General features: G+C 37.6%; 1 protein-coding gene across 1 annotated transcript in view; it reads left to right on the top strand.

Annotated features, from left to right (window-relative positions):
- The first annotated feature begins 1,254 nt into the window (after positions 1 to 1,254).
- Positions 1,255 to 26,578, top strand: part of LOC131030157 (uncharacterized) — a 62,382-nt gene continuing 37,058 nt past the window's right edge. Inside the window, exons 1-4 of the mRNA XM_057960862.2 lie at positions 1,255 to 1,453; positions 1,563 to 1,796; positions 23,161 to 23,321; positions 23,994 to 24,024. Coding sequence (XP_057816845.2) covers positions 1,385 to 1,453; positions 1,563 to 1,796; positions 23,161 to 23,321; positions 23,994 to 24,024 — 495 coding nt within the window. The 5' untranslated portion in view covers positions 1,255 to 1,384. The remainder of the gene's footprint in view (positions 1,454 to 1,562; positions 1,797 to 23,160; positions 23,322 to 23,993; positions 24,025 to 26,578) is intronic.

A 26,578-nucleotide genomic window follows, 5' to 3' on the forward strand; every position in this document is an offset into this window, starting at 1 on the left:
AAGTTGTGAATCACTCATCTAAAACTAAGACAAAATAATAAAAATTACCTCAAATCTTAAACATTTTTATAGAGATTAAACCTAGGGCCAAACCCTAGGGGTATAAGATGGGCCAAGTTCATCAATTCATGTAATAATGCAAATGATTACACTACATAAATAGGCTAAATTTTTTAATGTTTAAAGCACTAAGATAACAAACTTATATTGAATAGTCCAAGCTAATTAAATAAATACAATTTATAATCACAATTAATCTATATTTATTAGTTGGGTTAATAATTGTAATAAATATTAAAAAATTAAATGAGAGAGTTTCATAGTGGTACTTAATGTTCATGAGACAAGTACAACAAACAATGCACCAATTATTAGCAACAACCCAAAAGATGTCCAATATATTAAAAAATAAAAATAAAAATACATTCTTTTATTTTTAAGCTCATTTAAGACAGACATTTTTAAAGCATTAAGATAAAAATAAAATTTTCCAAATATAATATTTATATTTATTTTATTGTAAAATTATTTTATTCACAATTTTTTTATTTAAGATATTTTAAATATATTTTTTTATTCAATATAAAAATTAGATATTAAAAAATTAATAATTATAATACTCTATACCTACTCTAAAATTATAAAAATATCTTAAAACGAAAAACATTATATTTTGACATAGATCTTATATATTAATTTTTAAAATCATTGTTCATACAAATTATTTATTATTTATCTTAAAAAGATAAATTATTATTTAAAATAAGAAATTAAAAATAGATCAACTTTACATATTTATATTAATAATGAGTCCAAAATTATTCTGGCTAGGCTACATCCATTTCCTTTTAACTTATTTTATCCTATTCCTACAAGAATTGAACATGTACAAGGGCCATTAATTATTTTAATGGCTAGTAGAGTCAAAACAAAAGTGGAAACCATTATTAATATTTATTCTAGGTAAGTTAAAACGAAAGAAAAATGAGATTTTAATAATCATGTAAAATAAAAAATAAATATAAACATTAGAAATTTCATTTCAAATTTATAATTTTTATCTATTGATCAAACTAATAGAAAAATTGGATGCAATAGATACACAAATTATTTAACTTTGAAAACTTGAAAAGATTTTTTTTTTTAAACTGTTTTATTCAAATAAGAGAATACTTAATATTATTAATAATAATAATAATAAAAATAAAAAACAATGACATCCCAGTGAAGATTTAAATCAAACACATAAGAATTTTAACTTTAATGACACAGAATCACAACACCTCTGTCTAATTTTAGCGCCTGGTACATTCATACCATGGAAATTATGTAACAAATATCATGAACACATAATTTTACTCGAACGATAGAAGGACCGGCAGAAATGATCGTGCCTGGCTTGCTGAGACAAATACACCACAACAGTCGGGATGCCCTCATCTCTTCTGCAAAGGTATAATTTATCCTCTTTTTATACTGTGCGTTCCGGAACTCTTTGCCTTTCTACACATTGAGAAAATGCTTCACAGAAGATTTTTTATTGACTCAATGTTGGCCAAAAGCTTTTATATGCAGCGGGTAGCAGCAGGTCCTATGCTAAAAAGACTTTTGTTAAACTTCCAACCCCTAAAAAAAAATCAGAATGGTGGGTCGTGGATGGAGAGATGCATGAAATAGGAGACGATATACCTCCCAGAGAAAGGTTTCACATACCCAGGGATAATATCCCTAATAGAAAGAGGAAACAATTGAGAAGCCAATTCATGAGGAAGACCCGCTTGAACCTCAAAGAATCTGTATGTTTTTCCAATCTCTACCTATACTTATAGCATTTAAATTCAGGGTTTTGTCATTCATGTGGGTAATGTTGTCATTACTTTTCATAATGAAAATTGGGCGTGATTTGATTTTTTTAATCATTTTTAAATTACTACGCGGGATTGAACTTGGGAACCTCTGGCTGGTAAATGCGACCTGGAACTTGTATTGACATCATCTCTATTGATTATGAAGTTTCTAAAGATTTGCTGTGTGGAAATTGGTAAGGTTAAGATCCGCTTTTAAGGCTTTGTGGAGTAAGCTTGGGCCATTTTTTAAAGATATGTTAACACGGTAAACATCCAAACGTGCTTAGTAATTGTCACACGACGACCTTGGCACATGCCTGTTTGAGTTTTTGGCTACCTTATTCATTGTGGGGGATTTGAACCTGGTTCAAAAAGTTCTCCCTCACAATCACATTACAACCCGATAGGGGGTTTTCTATGTTTTTTTTTAATATTTTTTTTTAAGAAACTGCAATCACAGGAGTACCTACTGGATAGTAACTAGAGTTCATCTTAGTGCGTGCATGGGCATTGGGAGTTATTAATATTCAAGCAAGAAGTTACGGGAACCTTCCCTTTGACACAAATTGGGATAAACTTGGACCAAAAATTTGAACATTTGTAAACATGTTTCTTGCTCGAGTATTTGCCATAATCACTTAACAGAAAACTTGTTATATGTTGGCCTGAGTTATGAGCCACCTGTTTGCAGTAAGCGAAATTTGAACCTGGGTCCGAGTTTTACAAGTGGATTCCATTATCATTATGCTTTCTCCCTTGGACTGCCAACCCCAATGCTACTAATTTTTCAGTTTCCTTTTTCAATTTAAGGGTAGTCTGATTACATGAGTAGTATCTAAAGAGGAACTAGAGTTCATCTAAGTAAGTAGCAGATCTTTTTGTAGGATTTGGCTGGAAGTGCTCTAGTTATTCCTCAATTATCTTTTGTGAACACTGATTATATAGTAACTTAAGAAACCCCTATTATTTTTTGCTTGGAATTGTTTTGGATCAGGTTATGATGAGCTGCCGTAATCTAGAGTGGGGTAATGCTTTGACGGTTGGACCACATTCTTGATATCTATAAACATGGTTCACACTTGCATGTATCTCATAATTGCTACACAACTACCTTGCAACATGCTAGCTGGAGTTATAGGCTGTCTTTTGGCGGTGAAGAGGATTTGAGCCTGGGTCACACTCTTACTAGGGCCCCATTCCCATTACACCCCAACCTCTTAAACAATTAAGAAACCCCTAGTTTCTTGACAAGGAACTTGAAGTACTGCTAACCAATTGAATAGTTTTCCCCCTTTCTAAATGTGGGACTAGTGTAACTGTAACCCAAGTCAGAGGGATATCTGATTAGCAAATTGCTACACAAAAGACACTGGAGGAATCAACACTCGAGGAATTTGTGAGTAAAGAAATGTACTACTACTTGATAAAGGCAGTGGAGATAAAGTAGCTTGCTTGCAACTTTGGTGTCCTAAATATTGTATGTTTATCTATTCATAATGGGCAATTGCCAATTGGGTAGGGAGAATCTTCTTTCCACGTACATATTGGTGACTACGAAACTGTTGGTCTTTCCAAAGAGCTAGGGTGGCTCCTTGTGCACTTAGGCACATTCCTTGGGTTCTCACAGCTGTCTGGCCTCTACTAAGTGCAGTGATGCTCAACTGGAGAATTTCTCAACTGTCAAGCTTTGAGCTTGGACATCGTAAGATATGTATTGCCATTTGAGCCCTGAGCTGCCTTAGCTCGAAATCAAAATTACCTTGCATATCTGCTTAATAAATTGATGGTGGTATGATAATGAGGAGGATTTTTCTTAACTACTCAAAACGTTTACCTTGTCTATCCAACCACCCTCAAGTAGCTTTCGTTGTGAAATTTGTTGAGAAACAAGGTGAATAAAGCCTGCAATATTAACTTTCTTATGTGATTACAAATCTGAAACGAAATCTGAAATGAACATGTGATTGCACCATTCAACATAAATATAAAATCGACCATACCAAAAGAGACACCACATTTATGTGGAGAAACCCTTTCAGGAAAAAACTCCACCAGAGAATGAGTGCAAGTATATTATAAGTGACTCTTCAAGTGACTCTCAGGGTGCCAAACCCAAAGCCACTTAGTCTTTACACATGCCAAGTGCTCCAAAGCTTGCGATGACTGTTCAGATCCCCAAATGGACACCTTTTCCCCTCCCAAACTTGGTCTCCTTATGCATGACTCTTCATGCCTCATTATGGATGTGGGAAGGAGTGTATTTTATCCATTTTGATTTATATTTATCAACTCTTCATGTTCACCTCTTGAAAATGCTATTACAAATAGCTATAAACTACAAATATATTAATATTTTTCTCACATGTACTAGGGAACACTTTACAAAGAACATGGAGATATATGAATGGCTTAGGATTGCAAGGTTAATGTCACCTTAACCTAACAAAAATTTGATCAGGTTCTAAATGTTATTAGATTGAACCACAGTGCATTACTGCTTCTCTTATTTTCTTCTTAGTTGTTATTGGGTTTTGATAGCTTCCTTACAGTAGATCTGGCTTCATCAATGTACTTATCTGCATCACAAGGATTTTGTGTAATGTCCCTAATTAATACTTTGGACAAATATATTTCATGTGCAAAATCAGAAATTTCCCTTCACATCTACACATTAATATTGATCACCAAGATTACAACTCAGGCCCATAAAAATGTAAGGTGAACTGTATAACATTTCTTATCATAAACAGATCTTAAATACATTACAATATGCTGCTACAGCAGCAATAACAAACTGAAATACAATGCTCAAATCCATGCCAAGTTGCAAATCGTACAAGTCTGAGGAAGCTAAAATCTGCCACCATGAAATTTCAGTCACAAACTTTGAATGGGATCGTCCTATAGGGCTTATGGGGTTTCATCCTTTGACTCGTGAAACCAAAGGTTTTCATTCTTGTTGTGACCTAATCACACATCACCCCATCCTAGATGGGGACCCGCTACTTTTTAGGCCCTTTTGGTCATTTGGTTTTGGTTTTTTGTGGGTTTTGGTGGCAGTCTCGTCAGTCTCTCAACTTTGTGAGTGTTCGGGGGTCAAATTGGTTAAGTCTGCTTTTCGTTTGAGTGAATTTGATGAAGTCTAGGGCCTGTTTTGTCAATTTTAGGGTTTCTCCCTTTAGTCCTAGATTTTAGGGGTTTCTGTTAAGGTTTTGGAAAAACTGAACATATAAATGGAATTAGGTCCTTTCAAGGAACCTCCCAGTAAAATTTGAGCCAAAATGGAGCAACTTTCTATTTTTAGAAAGTTCCTATTTTTTAGGGATTTTACTGAGTCCCAGAATGTCATCATTTTGCCAAAAATCAAACTTACTATTTTTAGTAATTTCTATTTTTAGTAAGTTTTTATTTATAGAAAGTCATTTGGTGTCCTGTTCTAGGAGTCTAACGCTGATGTTCTAAAGGTTTCTATTTTTGGAAGTTCATTTCTGGTAGGACCATTTAGGCAAAGTGATGAAGGCCAAGCATTCACGACTACTTCTAATTCTAGAAGTTAGAAAGCAGACAAAGAGAGTAAAAAAACGGCTAAGTGTTGAAAGCCCATTCCTGAAGTGGAAAGCTCGAGAAATTTGTCTCTGTCCGGGAAATCACCTCAAGTCCACATATGGTAGCCTGATCCGGAAGAAGCTCAGAAATTCACCTAAGTTCGGAAGAAGCAAGAAAATGATGAATTCCTCCTTCACTGTGAAAATCCGCCCAAGGCATAGTAAAGGTGCTAGAATGGAGGTGTCATGGAGGATTCAAAAATCTCAAAATTCCATGACATATGAAGAAATGCACCCAGTTCTCAGATAGGGTGCCAAAGTGGAAGGGTCATGGAAGGACAAAATGTTGAATTCCTTCCTTAGGGTGAAATAGCGCCCAAGAGAGGTAAAGAGCGCCAAATTCACATGGTCTTGGAATTCATAGTGAATCACGAAAATCCCTGCCTTAGTCAAAATTGCGCCCAAGTACTGTGGAGGGCGCCAAATTGAGGGGTCCTTGGAATGCATGGAAATTTGATGAATCCTTGATCAAAGCAAAATGCCTCCTAGGAGTGACGGAGGGCGCCAAAATAGCATGCTCGTGGAAAATGGACAAAATTGCCAAATTCCTCCTCACCACCAAAAGTCCGCCCAAAAGGGTCAAAGGGCGCTAGAATGAGGCCAACATGGGGAGCGTTGAAAACATTGAATTCCATGGCAAGTGAAAAATGCCGCCCAAGCACTATGGAGGGTACCAAATTGGGGGGTGCAAGGAATCCATGGAAATGTTGAAATTCCATGGCCAAGTCAAAATGTCGCCTAAGGATGATGGAGGGCGCAAAACCAAGGGAAGCAAGGAAAAAATCTAAATTTGCTAAATTCCTCCTCACCATCAAAGATCCGCCCCAAGCCAGAGAAGGGCGCCAAAATGGACATTCCATGGAGAGCGTGGAAATTATGAAGTTCCATGCATAGAGAAGAATTGCGCCCTATAAGGAAGGAAGGTGCCAAAATGGAAGGGTCAAGGAAAGATGAGTAAGATCATAAATTCCTCCTCCATGAAGAATTTCCGCCCTAAGACAAGGAAGGGTGCTATAATGGAGTGTGCATGGAGGAATTGAAAATTTGCAAGAATCCATGTCTAGGTGAAAATTCCGCCCAACACTCTGGTAAGGCGCCAAAATGAAATGTGCAAGGAAAATTGAAGAAGTTGTGAGTTCCTTGCCTTAGGAGAATTGCACCTTGGCTAAGAAGAGAACGATTGAAATGGCTAAGCCAAGGAGAATCAAGGAAGTGATGAATTCCGCCATGAATTCCATGCTTAAGCTTGAAAACTCGAAAATTTGTCTAAGGCATGAAAACTGAAGGGTCAAGGAGGAATGAAGAACAAAAATCCCCTCGGGGAAATTTTTGAAATTTCCAAATCTTATTAGAATTTGGAAATTTTTATGGATTCGGAATCGTGAGAGATCTCTCTATCTAATGGACTTGGCTCCTAAATTTTAGGACCCCTAAAAAATAGGGGATGTCGAAGAAGCATGGAAAATTCCTCCAAAGCAAGAAAAGTCAAGCTAGGATGGAGAATCAAGTGAATCTTGAAGAATCTTCCAATTTCCCTTCGAAATTTGAAAGAATGGAAAGTTAATGAGTTGGCAAAGGGAATATTCTAAGTATGACGCATAACTTAGTGCATTAAGTGAAACTTCCAAATTCGAACTCAATTACAAGGGAAGTTCCATTTGCATGGCATAGTGATTGGGAAAGTATGACGCATAATAAATTCAGTTGCCAAATTAATGCCTCCTAACTTAGCAGTACGATTTGAAGAATTCTATATAAGCATGGAGAAGCATTTTATTTCTCATGTGCAGGTTTTGAGAAAGAAGAATTGGAGAAGTGAAGAAAGGTCATACTTAGTCAATTTTTCGTCATTTTCAAGGTGCTTTTCAGAATGGCGGAATCAAGCAAGACAACTACCATCACCAAGCAAGCATTGATCAAGGCAGAGATGAAAGGCTTCCTTCCTAGTTCCCAGATGAATTCCAGATGGAAGGAAATCAGCGATACAAATTTGGGCACATTCAACCTGGCTGCCTTCAAGATCAAAATGTTCGGAACAACAAGACATAATCCATCACCAACAGTTGTCAAATTTGTCAAGAGCAGAGTTGTTGCAGCAACTGGTTTTCCTCCTTCTATTTAGTGGTCCTGATTTGATTCTGGAGTGTGCAAAGCATTATAATCCAGAGCGGAAGACAATTTCAACGTCAGATGGCAAGCTGTTGGCGACATTGACTCCAGAGTCAATTGGTGAAGCTTTTGGGATTCCTTCACACCATTCCATGATGTACATGACTATCAGCGGAGCTCAAGCAATGTATGCCGCAGGTCCTGCTAGGTGTGCTGACATGATCACCAAACAGTGGTTGCTGAAGCCTAGGCGACATGTCTCCAAAATGCCAAAGACTCTCACCATCTTTGAGTTCAAATAGGAATATGTGGACTTGATAAAGATGCTGAGCAGGGTAATGGGATGTTCACATACTGTGAATTTTGAGACATGGATGTTTTTCTACATTGGCGAGATCATGAATGCAAACGGGCTAGTTGACTGGGCCAGATTGATTAGTCATTACTTGCACGGACAACTGAGGAACTTGAAAGAAAGAAAGTCTTAGTCCTTCTTCATGAGCTCCTATGTAATCTATATGCTTGCACGAAGGGGAGGATTTGATGGTCTGCCAGCAAGTGGAATCATGGGTTGCGGACCAGCACAACTGAAAGTGCATGAGTGTTATCCCTAGCTACATCTTCACAATGTTAGTTCTTATAGGCTGGCGAACGACACCTTCACTATATACTTGACGCGACTTATGCAGAAGTAGTTGCATGTAAGGGTGTCGCCACAAGCAAGGGCCCTGGTTCAGAAGTATGGAGCCATGTTCTTACAGTTTCCAAAATTCACCTACATCAAGACGCAGGGATTTTCATTTCAGTCATACAAGTTGCCAAGGTATCCATCAGACAAATCCATACTGCTGGAACTCATGAGGCAGTTAACAGCCTATGATCAGCTACAGAAGAAGAAGAAGAAATAGTCCATTGAATTCCCAGTTGTCCTAGGTGACTTCATGGAAATGTGCCCAGGTTTGGAAGCGTTGGAGAGTGCAGCGGAGGAGTTAGCATTCTATCGCTTACCATTTTATACATCCAGAGCTCAGTTTGATCCTTACCGTCAAATCAGGAAGGTTGCTGGCATGAAATTCATACACAAATTTGACTTCGAAGATTATTAGGCAAGTGCCGAGGACAACCTTGAAGTTCGGAGGAAAATGCATTCTAGACTGCCCCTTGACACCATCAGGATAAGTGAAATTTACCAAGTGTCGGATCAGGTGAAAGAGGATTCGGATTTAATGCAACCTGAATTTGAGAAAGTGAAAGATCAGCCCTTTCAGTTGCCAGATTGGTTAGAGCTTGAAATTGATTATTTGAATGTCCTGGCTAGTCCGGTGCTAAAATTCACTAAGCACTGGGTTGATCGACAAGTAAGGAAGTTGACGGAAGGAAATGTTCATTTGACATATCAGCTAATGGGAAGTTTAGATTCCCATAGTGAAACAACTGAAGGATCTTCACAGGCCCAGGCAGAAGGAGAAGTCCGAATTGTTAAAGGGAAAAGTGCTCCGAAGAGATCAAGGACGGCAAGACAGAAAGATATCCAACAGGAAGTTCAACAAGAGGTGCGATAGGAAGAACCTTCGTAAAAGAGAGCAAGGGTAGAAAGGGTGCAGTCATCGGCAAGTCCTTCCAGTGTACATGAGGTAGAGATGTTTGCACATCTAGCAGATCCACCTTCAGGTAATACTCCAACATCAGATATACTCAGAACTAGTGCTTCACACAAACCCAATCAGCCAAGAAGCCAAAGACAAGAAAGTCCTCCACACTAGGAAGAGACTCGTCAGGATAGCTTCGTGGAAGCCATCCTTGGTGAAATGGAGGAAGAATCACAGGAGCAAGAGCACATGGAAATCCATAGTCACTCCATTCCCGCTCCTGATTGGTTGATAGAGAGGCTGAGGAAGGAACCAGAAAAGGAAATTGAGCCAGCTCGGGAATTAGAAGATTTGTTGAAGAGGATGGATCAGCCAACAGAAAGGAAGGCTCCCCTTAAATTTTCTAAGGTTGTGAGGGATGAATCTAGATCCTGGACCCTGCACATTGCTGAGCTTGCAGTGGATAAGGACAAGAATGAAATCAAGCAGGAAGATTATGTTATTAGACAGGTTGATCTTGGTCCCGCTTCCACGGGACAAGTAATTGGAGACTTTGAAGGATCTTCCTTAGCCATGAAAGAAAAGATGTTGAAGACAAAGGCGAAATGTAAGAGGTTGACGGAAGAAAATAGAGCTTTATGCGAGTACATCAAAAGTTTTAAATGGCCACTCAGAGGGGTGTTGATGTGTCTTTTGTACATGACCAAACACAGAATAAAATACCCAAAGGTACCTTATCCTCTCTTGAGCAAAGCTTCTCCGAATGCTGAAGATTTCTCCTAAGGATCAATCGGAACAACTCCAAGGTTCTAATATGTAGGCTCTCTACTTGTGGATAAGCACCAGTGTTCGTTGTGTTCGCTGTTTCATCAAGGGGCCTTACGTACTTTCTGCGAAAGCTGGTTCTTATAACTATTTGATCAATGAGGAACTGGGTTTTCCTAATACTAACAACGTTTCAAAAAAGGCAAAAGATAGGGGATTCGAGAGGGTTATGCTAAACTAGGCCTAAGAATGACTAAATGGAGAGCGATCTTGGTGAAACTCTACCAATCTCAGTATTGCCAAAGAACAACAACTCTACTGGAATTGGTGCGATCTTCGAAGGGAATTCAATGATTTTCGAATCATCAATGAACATAGATACTATCAATTAGATACATATCGGTATTCAAATAATGATTGAACTCTGAACAATTTCAATATCTCTAGTTGACCACACAGGGCACACTTACAATCAGTAAGAGGCTAGTGGTTTGGACTATGAGCTTCACTAAAAGATCAACCACAACATTTATCACTCAATATAACTTTAACATCTAAATAGTATCTTCAATAAGAGCGATTCAAGAAGATGAACAACCATGTAAGAAGCCACAAAGATTGCAATAAAACACCATAACTTCAATATTTCATTGATCTCATAGCAAAATAAAACAACAATTGTTCAACTTTCTCTCTTCACCAAATGTGTATAACTACTCTTCTTCTCTGCTGCTAATAAACTTATTCCTCTTAACTTTTTTCTAACTCTTTAAAATGAATTGAGTGAGGGCTTATATAGCACTCTCAAATACAATGAACGACCTGGATCTAAAGAAGATCAAAGGCTGAGATTTTGACACAATAACCCTAATTAGGGTTTGTTACAAAAATGACCCTATTTAGATAAGTATTATCACTCCATAGCCAATAGAAATTGGCACAAATAACGAGGAAACATAGCCCAATAGGAATTGAATTGCCACATCATTTCATAACAACTTTTCATTTCTATGTTCTTTTTTGGCATATTCAATAAATCTGGACATAATCCCTTCGATCTCTACAATGGGAATCTCATGCAGGTTCTTCATCCACTCTTCCAAGTGAAGGACCTGATCAATGGCTGCAAGAAGGGTCATCTTCCACCCATGCTCTAGTTCTTTTGTTTTCTCGATCAAGAACATAGTAGCATACATCTGATCTCATTGCTTTTATGTGATCATGCTCTCCTCTTTGCAAAAAATGACCTTGATCCTATCTTCCAATTCTTGGACATCCACATCTGTCAAGGATTGTACATAATACATCAAACACCTTATCCTGAATAGGATGGATAGTATTGTCCAATCGGCTGCATCTACTATTGATGTCCTTGAATAGAACTTCCTTCATTTGGAGCAAAGTTGACCATTGTAGAAGATTATGGGTTCCTCCACCAATTATCTTCTCTTGTGCTAAAACCTGTCTTGATGTCCTTCTTACCACCTGTAATACAGGGATGACAATATCTCTAGTGTGAGTGAAGGCATCTACATTCACCACTAGATTATGAATGATCTCAAGGACTTGGATAGCTCTGTGGACTGTCTTCATCATTCTTGCTACAAATTCCATGGCTACCTTGTAGGATCCATCAATCCATGTACTCATGAGTTGGGCTAAGTTCGTCATCTTTTCTGCCTCATTTATTGACTCAGGAGGGAGTGCCTGCAAGGGTGAGACTGTTGGATCCTGTCGCCTTAATGGCTGATTAAGGTGGCTAAAATAATTCCTCCAAGCATTAACCTCTTTTTCCAACCTCTTATTCTTTTCCATTTCTTCTTTTAGTTTATCATTAACTGCTCTCACTGAATCGGTCGCTTCTTCCACGGCTTGCTCGGAGGTAAGTGGACCAAGATCAAATGTCTCTAAATCATATTCTTCTGCCATAATCTCATCCTTGTACTTGTCCACTGCTGGTGTAGCTACTTGTATCTTCCTGGATCCTACATCATCTCTAACTACCTTTGACATCTTTGTAGCTTTCTTCCTTTCGATCTCTTCTTCAGAGTTTCCTAGAAGACTTTCCAAATCAAATACTTGCTCTACATCTTCAACCACAACTACCCTCGTAAGTCTTTCTTTTAGCCAATCTGGAATGGAAGATTTTCTCTCCCTTACCTGTATTTCCTCAGGCAAAGATCTCTGGGCTCTGAAGGGAGCTGTTGCTTCATCATCATTCTTTTCTTCTTGTTGCTCATTAGCACCAACTTGGAGAGGAAGAGATTGACTTGACAAGTGCTGAGATGTTCGTCCTTTGCCTTGTTTATCATTCTGCACTGTGGATTCCATAGACTCATCTATTCATACACCTTCTCCCTTTGATCCTCTCCTTGACCTATCTCCTTTTCATGTCTAGAAGAAGTACTCGATGGACTATCAGGATTCACTTTTTGTTTCTTCTTGGATGGTTCTTTCTTTTCAGGTCCCTCCTTTCTCTTTGACCCCTTGGAATGAGAAGTGTTCTCACTTACACTTGCTTCTCCTTCTTTTGTTCTTGCTTCTAGGCTGAATGTCATGGCTATATTCCGTTCCTTCAATTTTTGATGTTGGACATCTACCCATCTGTGAGTACAACTCAAAACTGGGTCCATCAATGCTCTTAAGTTTGCGACTTCTTGCTCATCCCAATCTATCTTCACTTCCCTGTCTTCCTTCTCATAGGAGGATTGGAGATATCTACCACTGTCTTGTGCTTGATCAGCTACTCTATAAACTTTACATTTCCTGATAAGATCCAAAGGTAATCTAGAGTGCATCTTCCTTTTTACCTACACATCATCCTGAACATTCATCCAAAAGTCCTCTACTTGAAACACATGCCTGTACTCTTCCCAACTGCTTCTTTCATACCACCATTAGGATCAAAATTCTCTCTCGAGGCAAAGGATGTGAATGAATACAAAGATAGTTCCTTTTCTGCTTCTTCGGCTGCTTGAGAATTAGGACACACTTCAACTGAATTTCCCAGTGAAATAGGTATGGGGATACCATTCCCATGCTTATGTCTTGATGATTTAGCACAAGCTGCCAACTGTCTAGTCACTTCAAGTAATATTATTTTATTCGTAGGATATCTTGGCAACATATAAGGAGGTGAAGGACATCCATGGACCCTGATGTAGGTGAATTTTGGAAATTGAATGAACCATGCACCATGTTTCTTCACGAGCTCCTGTGCTTCTGGAGACAGTCGATGGTGAATCCCTCCTTGTAACGTCCTAGTGATATATATTGTGAAGGTGTCATTGACTAGCTTGTAGTAATTCTTAGGCGGATGATGCAATTGAGCATAAGAATCACATACTCTTATCTCTCCTGATCCTCTCCCAAAAACTCCTCTATGTGGTAGCCCTGCATACTCGAAACATCTGACTAAAGAATATATAACATATGAACTCATGTGGAATGATTTAGTAGGGACTAGCCTCCTCAACTGGACATCTTGGTTGTTGCTAATAATTCTGGCCCAACTGAATAGTCCTTTTTCTTGAACAATCACATCTATAAAGAAGAACATCCACTTGTCGAAAAAGAAGGCTTGAGAGGCACCTATAATCCGGTTGAGCATGGTTATCAAGTCTTTGAATTCCTCTTGGAAATCAATTCTGTGAGGTGTATTGGGTATCTTATTCAAGCGAGGCCTACTCTTGAGTAACCAATTCTTATTGATAAAGTTCAGACAGGTATCAGGGTCATCTTCGTAAATAGACTTAGCTCCTTCTAAGCTCTTGTAGATCATATCTCTCTGTTCCAGAAGATGAAAAGCTTCACTTATAGCTTCTTCTGAAAGATAGGCGAGGACAGTTCCACCCTTGGCTACGATTGTCCTTGAATGTGAATCATAGTGGCTGGCACATTCGATCATTAGCTCATGACATCTAACTGCTGGAGGGAAGCCTGCGGCCTTGATGATGCCACTCTCAATTATCTTCTTGGCTATGGGTGATGGCTTGCCGATGTAGGGTGCTTCTCGAAACTACTTCACATTGAAGGCCCCTAAGTTGGTGTCTCCAATACTGCTCCATTTGGATACGATCATTGTCTCCAAGTTGTCACTCTTTTGATCTTCTTTAATGAGAGCTTGCCGGGTGGCGGATCCACTTGCCTTGGGGGCCGCCATTTGCTACCTACAAAAATGCTTAAGTTAGGTTTAGGTATATTACCCTAGATAGGTGATTTGAGATCTTTTAAAGAAACAATTGAACTTTAATTTGAAAATAAAATGATAAACCCTTAAAATTATGAATTTTCAAAATGATATCACCTATGTGAATCAAACTAGATTATTGAAGACAAAATTAAAAAATTGATATAGAAATTTGAATCAGATCTTCAATACAGCTTCAAAAATCAGATTGTACATAGCTTATCCTTGATTTTAACTATCAACCTGAAAAGATGGGTAAAAAAGGGAGATTGCTGCTGGATTCGCCTTCTTTCCAAGTGATGTTCAAAGGAGTTCAAAAGCTTCAGGTCTGCACCTCAGGTTCGCCCTTGCTGACTCAGACCTTGACCAGCCTTCCTAAATCAGAAATTCGCCTATACCTGCTGCAAATCGCTTCTCCAATTCTGCTCCTCAAATTCGCTTAGGAAGAATCAGTGAATGGATGATTAAAGATTTCAAAATCTATCTTTCTTTATAGGGTGCTTTTACCCTTTTCCCAAGAGGCCGACCTCTTAAATAAATAAATAAAATTAAAAAAAATCCACCTCCAAGCTGGCCGACTTACTAATAAAGCTTAAAAAAATACTTTAGCGCCAAAAGTGAATTTTTAAAATTTTATATTTGGCAAGTGTTTTATCAAGGTAAATTTGCTGAGGTTTGATTAGCAATTTAAGAGAGGAATAATGTGTCTTGAAGAATTTTGCCTGTGAATCCTTTGAAGAGACATAGGCAAACCTAGGAGATGTTGAAGCTTTTTCAGGATTTGATGTTTGCCATTGTACTCCATTTACTCCACTTTTCTATTATTTCACCATCTTGATCCTTAACTTTCAATGTTCTTGTCATCATGACCTTGCAACTTGCCTTTTACCTAGCTCAAACAAGGTGAAAAATAGGGATTTCAAAGGATTTTGCTCTGGACCCTTTGGAAGGGTCAGGAGTGATTTTCATGATTAAGACATCAATCCACCATTTCCCTATTCCAAATTGCATCTCAAGGTAAAAATATATTAGTCTTCTCTCCACCAATACCTTAAGAATCCATATCTTGGCCTTAAACATGAGCAAATTAGGTGATTTTGAGAATTTCGCTCTGGACCCTTTGGAAGGGTCAGGAGCGAAATTCATGATTTGCTTGTTTTCCCTCACTTAGCTTCATTCTTCATCCCTTAAGTCATTAAGAACAAGTCTTTGGGCTTCAAAATTGATTGGGAATGCACTAGCTTGTAGATTGGAGCAAGGAATAGTGTCTGGTGAAGAAATTCGCTCTAGACCCTTTGGAAGGGTGAGAAGCGATTTTCTTCCTTTAGGTTGAATTCTACCTTCTTCTTACCTTGCTTTGCCATGATTTTCACCTTTGGATTCCTCTCTCATGAAGACAACACTCGCTTGATTCTCAGGAAGGCCTGAAAGGAGAAATTCGCTCTAGACCATGGCCAAGGACAGGACCTATTTAGGATTTCGCTCTGGACCCTTTGGAAGGGTCATGAGCTATTTTCATGTTCTAGCTCAGAATCTTCACTTCTAGTGATCACAACTCATTTAAATGCATGCTTAGGGACATCTTCATACTCAATTCACCTTGGTCAATGATTGGTTTAACACAAAATTGGAAGAAAAAAGGAGATTTTGAGAATTTCGCTTCGGACCCTTTGGAAGGGTCAGGAGCGAAAGTCAAGATTTAGGCTTGATTATTCATTTCTTCAACTCCAATCTACCTCAAAAGGCAAGAATACATCAATCTACCCCCACTATGTCCAAGGAACAAGGATGTTGGCCTAAACAAGGAAGAAAATAGTGTTTATGGAGAATTTCGCGCTAGACCCTTTGGAAGGATCAGGAGCAAAATTCTTGTTCTAGGTTGATTTCACACTTCTTCCATTCAATCCACCTTCAAACTTGATCAAACTCATCTCTCCTCACCACAATCAAGTCTGTTTGCCATCCACTTAGCTCAAAATCCTCACTTTTCAATGTCTTAGGCAAAATAGAGGATCAAATTGAGGATTTCGCTCTGGACCCTTTGGAAGGGTCAGGAGCGAAATTCCTATTTTGGGTTGATTTTCACTATTCCATCGCCTCAATCCACCTTTCAAAGGCAAGAACACATCAAAGTCTTTCCAACATGCCTTAGAAGTCGAAAGCTTGGCCATAACAAGTAGCAACATAGAGGTAATGTGAATTTCGCTTTGGACCCTTTGGAAGGGTCAGGAGCAAAATTCATATTTTGAGCCCATTTCTCACTTCCTTTCTCCTTTCCATGCTTTGGACATAACTTCTCAAGCTTCCTTCAATCATCATTAAGTGAATTTGCTCCTCAAATTGGCATTTAGTTCAAGATTTTGTGAAGAAATAGGGTCCTACAAGAATTTCACTCTGGACCCTTTGGAAGGGTCAGGAGCGAATTTCACACTTGGGCTCAAATCTTGACTTTTTTCCCACATTTCCTTATCCAAATGAGTGTTTTGCCTTCACTAATGCTTGGGAATGAGCTAGTTCCTAGTTTGGGTCAAGGTGGAGTGTCTTATATAGAAGAATTCGCTCTGGACCCTTTGGAAGGGTCAAGAGCGAAATTCCTATTCTAGGCTCAATTTACCTTGAGATTTGACTTGATTTCGCTTTAGACTCAATCCTTAATGCATTTCCTTCCATAGTCTTGCAAATTCGCCCAACCACTCATTGACCTATGTGAAATCTCAGGTCCTTGAGAAATTTTGCTTTGGACCCTTTGGAAGGGTCAGGAGCGAAATTCATGATTAGCTCAAGTTTCTTGACCTTTTCCAGTCATCATGCTTTAGACTTATCTTCTTGAATCCTCTCCTTGCCATTCAAGTCCATTATTTGATGTCCTTAATGAAGAAATAAGCAATAAGGAGGATTTCGCTCTGGACCCTTTGGAAGGGTCAAGAGCGAAATTTGCAATCATGTCCAAATTCCTCACTTTTCATCACTTCTCCTTGTTGCAAACATCAATGCTCTTTTCATACCACCATAAGGACACGACTTCTTATGCAAATTAGGACCAAGAAAGAAGATCCAAGGAAATTTGCTCTGGACCCTTTGGAGAGGTTAGGAGCAAAATTCTTGAATTTGCCTTAGACCCTACTCAAACATTCAAAGTTTTCCCTCAATCTGATTGATCATACCTCTAATAAACCACTTTGAAGAGTTCCTGGCTCAAAATCTTGGATTACAAAGGTATCTTAGCCATTTCGCCCAAGTACCCTTGGAAGGACAGGACCTATCCTAGAATTTCGCTCTGGACCCTTTGGAAGAACATGAGCTATCCTAGAATTTTGCTCTGGACCCTTTGGAAGGGTCAGGAGCGAAATTCATTCTTTGGCTCACATCCTTAACCTTTTCTTCAAATTAACTTTTCAAGCCAAATCCTTATAATTATATCTCTTCAAGCTTGTTCATGCTAACATTCGCCTTTCGAGCCTATACTTTGATCACTGGCTTCATTCAATTGACTCCAACTCGACAGAAGACAAGACTTAGGCCTAAAAACTCACAACCTTGACCCATCCTGACTCAACCCCTCTTTCAAAATATATACATTTTCATCATTCAAAGGCAAGATCCCTCTAAAATTACATCAGGGCCCTAGGCACAAAACAAATGACTTTCCCAAGCCTAGGTCAAATTTGGCTTTGAAAAGAACCCTAGGCAAGCTCTGTGAAGGAAATCCTAACTTACCCAGCCTAGGCGACCACTAACTCACTCAAAACACCTAGCAAACAGAGAAAACTAAGCTAAGAGAAAGCATGACCAAAAAAAGAGAGGGGGTCCCCATTTTGATGGGGCAATGTGTGAAATGGTCACAACAGTAGGCAAGTCCTTCATTCATTCCTCCTTCCCTTCCTAAGGAAGTTGATGATGCGGAAGTAATTAGAGCAATGGCACAAAATTATAGGGAGTGGATAGAGGATGTTTACGTTGAAGCAGGAAAATTCATCGAGGACTTGGCTCAACTTCATTCAAGGTTTGTAGCCCTTTTGAACAAATTGGACACAACGAAAGGATTGTGGGAAGATGTTCACATATACCAAGACTTAACCATTCCGCGACTCAGGGCTCTGACAAAGATTCCAAGGCAAATCCTAATTGATGGGAAAGTAATTCAGGAGAACGAGGTTTATGACTTTACCCGGTGTTTCTACGCTGTTTGCTTAGGAAAGAACACCTTTGATAAATTCAGCATGGAGTCTTTAACCTTGAAGGACTCGATTAGAAAGGTGTAGGAAGAAATCATCAATGCAATTGAAGCACTGTTCGCAAAGAAGCTCAATGAGAATGGAGTAACAGTGAACTCCCTGAAATCTCAGTTGCACGAGTTTTTCTTCGTCGGCTAATTCCATAAGGTTCATTTTCCAGTACAATGAAGAGGACACAAGAAATCATGATGGAATGGGAAAGCTTATTTTCCAAGAGTGAGGAAGAAATTACCTTGATGGAATTTGATATTGAAAATGTGCCAAGTATCTCCATCGGAGAGCTGGAAGCCATCATCAATAAATTCATTGCATATGCAATATTTGAGCGGGATAATGGTCGTCCATTCTTGGACGAGAATCTTTTGGCTGAATAGTGGCGGCATATTTACTGCTGGAATATTTTTGACTTAGTGGCAGCTTGGTCGATGCATGTTGAATGCATGAGGAATCTTCTTGCATGCAGCCGTCTTATTAATGATTTTATGGCAGATTCTCTACGCATGTAGCCATCACATGGGGAATGATGGGCATTTATTTCTTGCATAGGAATGTTTATTATATTTTGGGCATGTTTGATGTAATGGGGTGCATTTAATGCACTAATGGACGCCATTTTTGGGCTTTTGAAATAATTGTATATGGGCTTGGTGGGCATTAATAGCTGATTCCACCTTGTTGCATCTTGAGTGGGGAATCTTTAGGGTTTGCATGTGGTCAAGTCCAGGAGCCTATATAAAGCGGTGACCCCCCTCATTTGAAAAGGAGGAGAGATTATTATCTAAGAGTTTTTGAAGCAAACACTTAATACATTGTTCTATTGTTGGTGTGTTCTTGTGTTGTTTTGGAGCTCGCATGGTCTCACTCTCTTCATAGATTAGATTTGCTTTTATTTTATTAGATGGATTGGATTTGATAGGATTGCTTGTTGCAAGATTCATGCTCATACTTTTGGTGTGCAACTGATTGTTGCATACTGTGCAAAGTTAGCCTGAGCCCCCATTATTTGTGTATGTTTAACTTTGATTATCAATAGAGATTGTTTGATTTGATGGTTTCTATTGATGATTTGAAAATCTTTAACACACCCTTTGAAGATTGCACCGCCTTCGTGTAGTTGTGCATTGTTGGCAAAGCGAAGCATGGTTGGATTTTGCATAAGTAATCTCGTCTCTATGTTCATAGGATTAGATTAGCCTTAGCCTAGTTCTCTAAACCTTTCCTCATTTACTTTTCCGCATATCTTAAATCCAAAAATCCAAAAAATAGAGCTTTTATTGCAAATCATTCGTATAGAAATCATTGAACTTACTATCCTCTTCAAGTGCATGCATAAGGCCCCTTGGGTTAACAACAAACCCATCAACCGACTGAGTCACGTCCATGCATTGAAGGAACCTTGGAGTTAGCCGTTTGAACTTTTTTGTGCAATCTTAGCATACAGACTAATTTTGATCGAGAGAGTAAGGTGACCATTGGTAACTTTATTCTGTGTTAGACATAGTCCTAAAAGACACGTCAACAATTCTCTTATCTCCTGCTAATCCAAGGGTTTTTGACCTCAGATCTGAATGCCTGAACAAGGGTTCATAAGAGTTTTCAAACAAGTTTTTTTTTTAATTTTTAAAATTTGTTATTATTATTATTATTTTTGTGTAGAATATGCATGATGCTCTGGATGAACTTGTTCCCTTCTTTTAATCAATCAAATTGATGGACGATGATGAATTCCACTTGAAGGAGTGGCTTTGATCACTTGAGAGGACCAGCGGGTGTTGGTATGCAACCATCACATCAATGAGGGCATGTCATGTTCCCTCAAGACATCATTGCCTTAACAATACAGAATGCAGCTTTTATAAATAAAAGTCTAGGCAAGGGAATAAAAAATATACCAACCACAAATATTATTTATCCCATTCTTGTTGCAGCAAATGGCTTTAAGGAAACATTTTCATAATGGCTGCAAACGTTTCCAAATATTATGCCTAAGATCCACTTTCTTCACTTTCCAAGGTTGCATCTTTGAACAGATGTAAGGTGCTGCCATGGGTTCTTTTCTGCCCCTTGTTGTAGTAAATGGCTTGAAGGAAACATTTGCATGATGGGTTCTTATCTTTCTTTTTCTTAATTTACAACAAAAAAAGTGGAAAATGTATAGTGATTATACCAATGTTAATTGGCCACATGATAGGGATCCTTCAAAATTTATACTCACCTCAACAATTTATGGCACAACATTCAATTTACAAAGGAATTGCAAAGCAATAGATTTCAATCTTTCCTAGATTTAACTTTATCAAGAAGAATGGATGGCTACCTCCAAGCCTTCTCTCATCCTGGTGTCCTTTTAAAGTGAGAACACTTTCCTAGTGTACATGTAAAGAAACAGAACTTATATTTATCTCTGCCTGCAAGCCTTCTCTTAAGGTCTCATCACCAGCCATCTCAAAAGCTATGTGTTCTCAAAACCCATAATATGTAGTGGCTTCAATGTTGCTAATGTGGATCATATTGGATAAAGATGCTATCTAGTCAAGGTGTTCAGAAAGAATGGTTGTAGTGCGAAGCATATCTCTAAGGTTTTAAGGATGTTGAAAAGACGATGTCATCACAAAATTGAACAAAGGAATAGAAATAGGATCTTCTGATGACATTTCTTCCATATAGTGAATGGATAGAAAATAAATTTGACAGAATTTTGAGAAGGCACAATGTAAAATCCATCCTCATATGTCCAAATAAAATTGATGGCATGCTCAGATTGATTATAAATGAGCTAGACCTAACTCATATTGATTGTGTGTGTGCTCATCCATTTACAAAAGAAATGGGTATCTCCTTCAAACAAAGAATTAAAGAACATTGCAAAGATATCTACCATGGTTGTGTTAAAAGCAGCATCAGCAGAATACTCTCACACAAAATTACATAAAATTTGCATTGAAAAAGCACAAAATTCTAGTGCAAGAGGAGCATTTAATGAAGAGAAAACTTAGCGAAGCTATAGAGATAGGGAAGCAACTAGATAAATTATAAATAGGGATGAAGGATAGGAACTTAGATTTTTTTTGAAACCCATTACCCATCTTCTCCTAGCAGCCGATAGAAAATAATTAAATACTGTAATGTCCCCTATTTATAAATGCTCCTGTTTTTGCCCAAAAATCACAATCCCAAGTAAAACAAGAAATGGAATATAGGAGCATTAACTCGATCATAAGACATCTCTATTTTATTGGAGAATTTCAACCATAGGTAAACTAGAATAAGGTGACTTGATAGGGTGCCCTAGAGATCCTCTGCCCTAGGCCCAAGAGCAGATATACCATCCCTCTGGTAATCCTCTCACACCCTCTCTCATCACGGTTTTGATATACCATAAGTGATGAAGAACCAATATTCATGTTCATTAAAACAGTAATTGGTTACTATTGAACCCATCGTATTATGTTGATATTGTTGTACTACCTTGGCAAAATTATATTAGATTTCTATTCTCAACACTAACCTCAAATTATTTTGTTGGTTGTTGTTCTGTGTGGGCTCTTGCCCTGTTTCGGTGATTGTTTTGCTGTTGGTTTTGGACTGGTTAGTGACTCTTCCATTTTTCTTAATTTTCTGTTTGGATTTGGGTTTCAGGTCCCTGTAAAACCCGTTTATCTTAATCAAAAACACTAACCTCAAATTACATTAATAACATTATGTTATATTTACACCCTTATGTTTTATCATATTAGTAGTATTTAACATTCCCCTCTTATGTCACATTGCCCGTATTACATTGTATGACCAGTATTAAACTATATTGATATTATTATACTGTATTAACAGTTATATTATGTTCACCTACATTTGATTACATCATCTGAATTGTATTACATTGGCAGTATCATACCATACTGACAATATTATGTCAGATTCTACTAACAGTATTAGCTTCAGGTTACATTAACGTCATTATATTATTTTGGCACCTTTAAGTTATACTATATAAATAGTGTTTTTACATTAGTATGCGCCTTCTATATCATATTAATAGTATAAATTGTATTAACAGTGTTAAATTGTATTAATGGTATTAGTATTAATTTGTATGAGTAGTATTAATTAATTCCTGGCTTTATGCTTTTCTTTTCTTTGATACTTTACTGTTCACAAAGCTCAAAATTTAATCTGATCTTCCTTAACAAAATAAAAATCTGAAAATCTTTTCCAAGCATGTCTTTTTATTGAGTGTGGTGTTATATTTACAAGTAAATTGAATGTTGCAAACAGATCTGATCCTTAAACACTCTTGGATATTTATCGCATCCTTACAAATCACTAGATCATCTACAATTATATTCTATGGGGTAGACAGTTTTAGGATAAATCCTTGATTGGATCTACAACTATTGGTGGGCTCTGATGTATTCCGCACTGGAAATTAAAAAAGAGTATAAAAGTAGTATAAAATTATAAATATCTGAACCTGAAAGGATACTAAAAGATCTTTTGAGAATGTTATTATGCCATGTTCAAGCTATTGATTTATGTTTGAATGAAATATAATCTTAATTGTATGTGATTGTGATCTTGATTAATTTCCAAAACCTCAAGTTCTTGTTTTTTTGCTGTTCCTGCATCCTGTTTGCACCCACATGTGCTCCTTCATCTATGCTGTAGTAATTTTGTTGCGGTAATTATACGGAAAGATGAAAGTGATTTGGGAAAGTTGTTTCTTAAGTGTTTTCCAAACTATCAGAAATAATTTAATTTATTAGAAGGCTTTTTTAATACTTCTTGATTTGTTCATTTAACTGGTTGGTATCGACTCCGAAGGACCATGAGACCTGGTGCAAACAGTATATAGAATTATATCAGCAGTTGAGAGAGGACTGGGAAAAGCTTTATTGGGATGAAGGCTATTCAAATAAAGTTGCCCAGGAACATGCTGCTCATGATTCTGAAGAAGACGATGATGCTGACTTTTCTCCAAATAGGTCCTGTTTTTTGCCCTCTTTTTAATTCTCTTGAATTTTTCAGATATTGTCAATGGATAGGTATTGGTTAGTGTTTGGATGATGCTTGTTCTGTCTCATTAGCTCACTTTTAATTTTCACCAAACTAATTATTCTATGCTGCATACATTACATTTGAATTTTGCACTATTCACCATATGATTAAGGTGAGGTTTGTGAAATATACTTGCCAAGTACTGCGTGAATGTTAATAGCAAGACTCACTCAAAAGTAGCGTGTGTAGATGTCATATCTTAAAATCTTTATACTACCTATTTATAACTATCTATTTGACATTTTGGTGCTTATAAATGTCAATGACTCTTTGTGTTACCCTGTAGACTGTATGGGAGTTTAACTGGAATTTCTATTATAATAGCAGTTGTAATTTTCTAAGCTCTTATGCTCATAGGTTTTCTGGTATCTAAGTTTCAATTTCTTGTATGTATCATTTTCCTCGAGACATTTCATCTCAATAAGCTCCCATTGGATATGCACCATCTTTTTTGCTTTTCTGAGTTTTCTAAGGTTGCAGTTAAAAGAGCATTGGTTGAATATATGTAGATTATTATGAGAAAACTTAAGGTTTACTTATCCAGGGATTGATCTGTATAATTTTTTTTAGTACTCATTCTTTCTATTTTTGTAATGTAGGAGGCGGGCTTTCCAACCTGCACAAATGAAGGTACCATAAATAGTATTTTGTTTGTATTCTGATCACGTACTTGATTTTAGTTTTATTGTTATTATCTATTTGTTAACACTGGTATTCATTGAATGCTAGAAGCATGAATGCAACATTTCTGTTTCGCTTTAATATTTTAGTGAAAATGTTTCTCTTTTCTGTTGATTATCATGCATTCCCTCGTCCTAAATTGCATGCATATTCCTTATATTGCAAGTAGTTACATTTGCAAGGTAGTTTGTTGATGTTCAAATCAGAGGGCATCTTGAAAATGTTTCTGCATCTCTATAAGTTTGTTTTCTTAATGTCTGGCTGGATTATGTGTTCTTTTCTAATTGAAGTCTACTTTTGTAACTTAGGAATAATGAATGGCTTAATTGGAAAACTAATATATTTGCAAGTATTAGGAGAAGTTTATATCCATGATCTTTTCCAATTATCTACCATTCTTCTAAAATCACCAGCAGACATTATATGTTGTCTATTCATGCCAGGAAATTTTGTCATTGCCCCCTCATTAGGTGGATAGATATTTCTGGCAAGTTGTGCAACAGTAACATTCAAGTCAACTCACTCAAGAGGTAGATCCCAATTCCTCATCACCCTCTAATTGTAATCAAGTTTCATTTGCAACAAGAAGGGCAGTGCCTCTTGCGGGGTCCAGGGGTAGTGTCCCTGGTGTATTCCTATCATGATACAAGGTGGAGTCGAGGGGCAGAGCCCCCGCCACCAAGTCCAAGTTAAGGCCTTTGAAACCACACATACCTTCATGGTGCACACTATTTTCATAATTTTATCACTAGAGGAAAAAAGTAGTTACACACTACTTTTTTGTTTACCAAAATGTTTGAAAAAAAAAGTTTTTAATATAGATGCAAAAGCATATGGATTTCAAAGAATCGATGTTGTTCAATTAATCAAGGAGACAAATCTCCTTTAAATAGAGTTACAAAGACGATGTTTCTAAAAGAAACAATCGTTAACTAGAGGCAAAATTAGAAACAACTTAAACGACCATTAATAACACAAAGAGAAAGATATTATTCTAATACCCTCCCTTAATGGTCATCGTTCTAATTACCAAGAGAAATAACAGAGAAGGTTGCCCCCTTCTTCTCAGAACATGCTGCAACAGAAGACAAGAGCCCGCCACTAACTCTGCCACTTGAGATGAGTCTGCCACCAACCCTCCCAGAAACTGCAGAACTTTTGGAGATACAGCAACACCAACCGTCCAACCTAATGTTGGAGAACTGTCCCTCCCTGTAACCAGAGACACCAAGAACAGTTGTCACGATTTTGAGGAAAAAATCAGCAAACCCTCCAAACTATTGCAGATGAGCAAGATGCCCGAAAATAGACTGCAAATAAGAGACTAGTGCAGATGTTCGCACAACAACTCCAGGTGCGACTAAAAACAGACTGCAACAGAGTACAATTTTTGAGGAAAAAATCATAAACCCTCCCATGATTTTTTTTCAGGGACAAAAAATATTTAAAAACCTAGAGACTTTTTTTTAAGGGAAAAAAAATATTAAAACCCATTAGAATTTTTTTCAGGTTAAAAAATATTAAAAACCGAAACAAACATCGATGCCCATAAGCCATCTTCACACTTTTCGAGGCATGAAGAACAAGGTACTGAGAAGATGCTAAGTGCACAAAATCTGACTGCCTTCCAACATCAAGTTGGTCAATGACACCATCTTGCATGTTTCCCAATGCACGGAAAACGAAAAAACTAAGAAGAGGTGCTAGCACATAATTCAAAAAATTCGAATCCCAATGCAGGAACAGAGGCAGATGCAGGTACAGACTTCAAAAAATGAAGTACAGTGGGCACAAATTTCAAGAAAAAAATTCCGGGTGACCCAGAAAAATCCGAAGACAACCCAAAAATCCTTGCAAAAAACCCAAAAAGAATCTGTTGTTGGAATCTAGATCTGCTGGCTCGAAAATCGAGGCACCCAGAAAATTCTGACGACGACCCAGTTGAGATCTTGAAAAACCCACCACGAATTTGTGCTCAGAAATTTTTTTTGACTGAATCTGGAGGGTCAAAACCCTAGCCGAAAATGCAGATTTCTGTCCAAAAATGGCAGAAAAAAATCTGCAGGCGGGAAAAAATGCAATCACAAATAAACCCACATGCATAGGCATAGGAAACGAAGTCGCACGGCCAAGGATGAAAATCACGATTTTTTACACAGCAAATGCAAGCGCCTGGAAAACGCGCGAACTGAAAATCCACGGTTTCAAAAAATCCGAACAGGCTGAAACAAATCTGCGATTTTGTGGAAGAAAATTCCAAAAAAATTCGAACAGAAAAAAAAACTTTCAATTTTGTTTTTCAAAACAATAGAACAAAAAAAATTCACACTGAATTTTTTGCTTTGAAAAAATTTCGAATTTTTAAGGAACCGGGCTCTGATACCATAATACAGATGCAAAAGCATATGGATTTCAAAGAATCGATGTTGTTCAATTAATCAAGGAGACAAAACTCCTTTAAATAGAGTTACAAAGACGATGTTTCTAAAAGAATCAATCGTTA

This window comes from Cryptomeria japonica, chromosome 5, assembly GCF_030272615.1.
Source record: "Cryptomeria japonica chromosome 5, Sugi_1.0, whole genome shotgun sequence".
NCBI classification, from domain to species: Eukaryota; Viridiplantae; Streptophyta; class Pinopsida; order Cupressales; family Cupressaceae; genus Cryptomeria; species Cryptomeria japonica.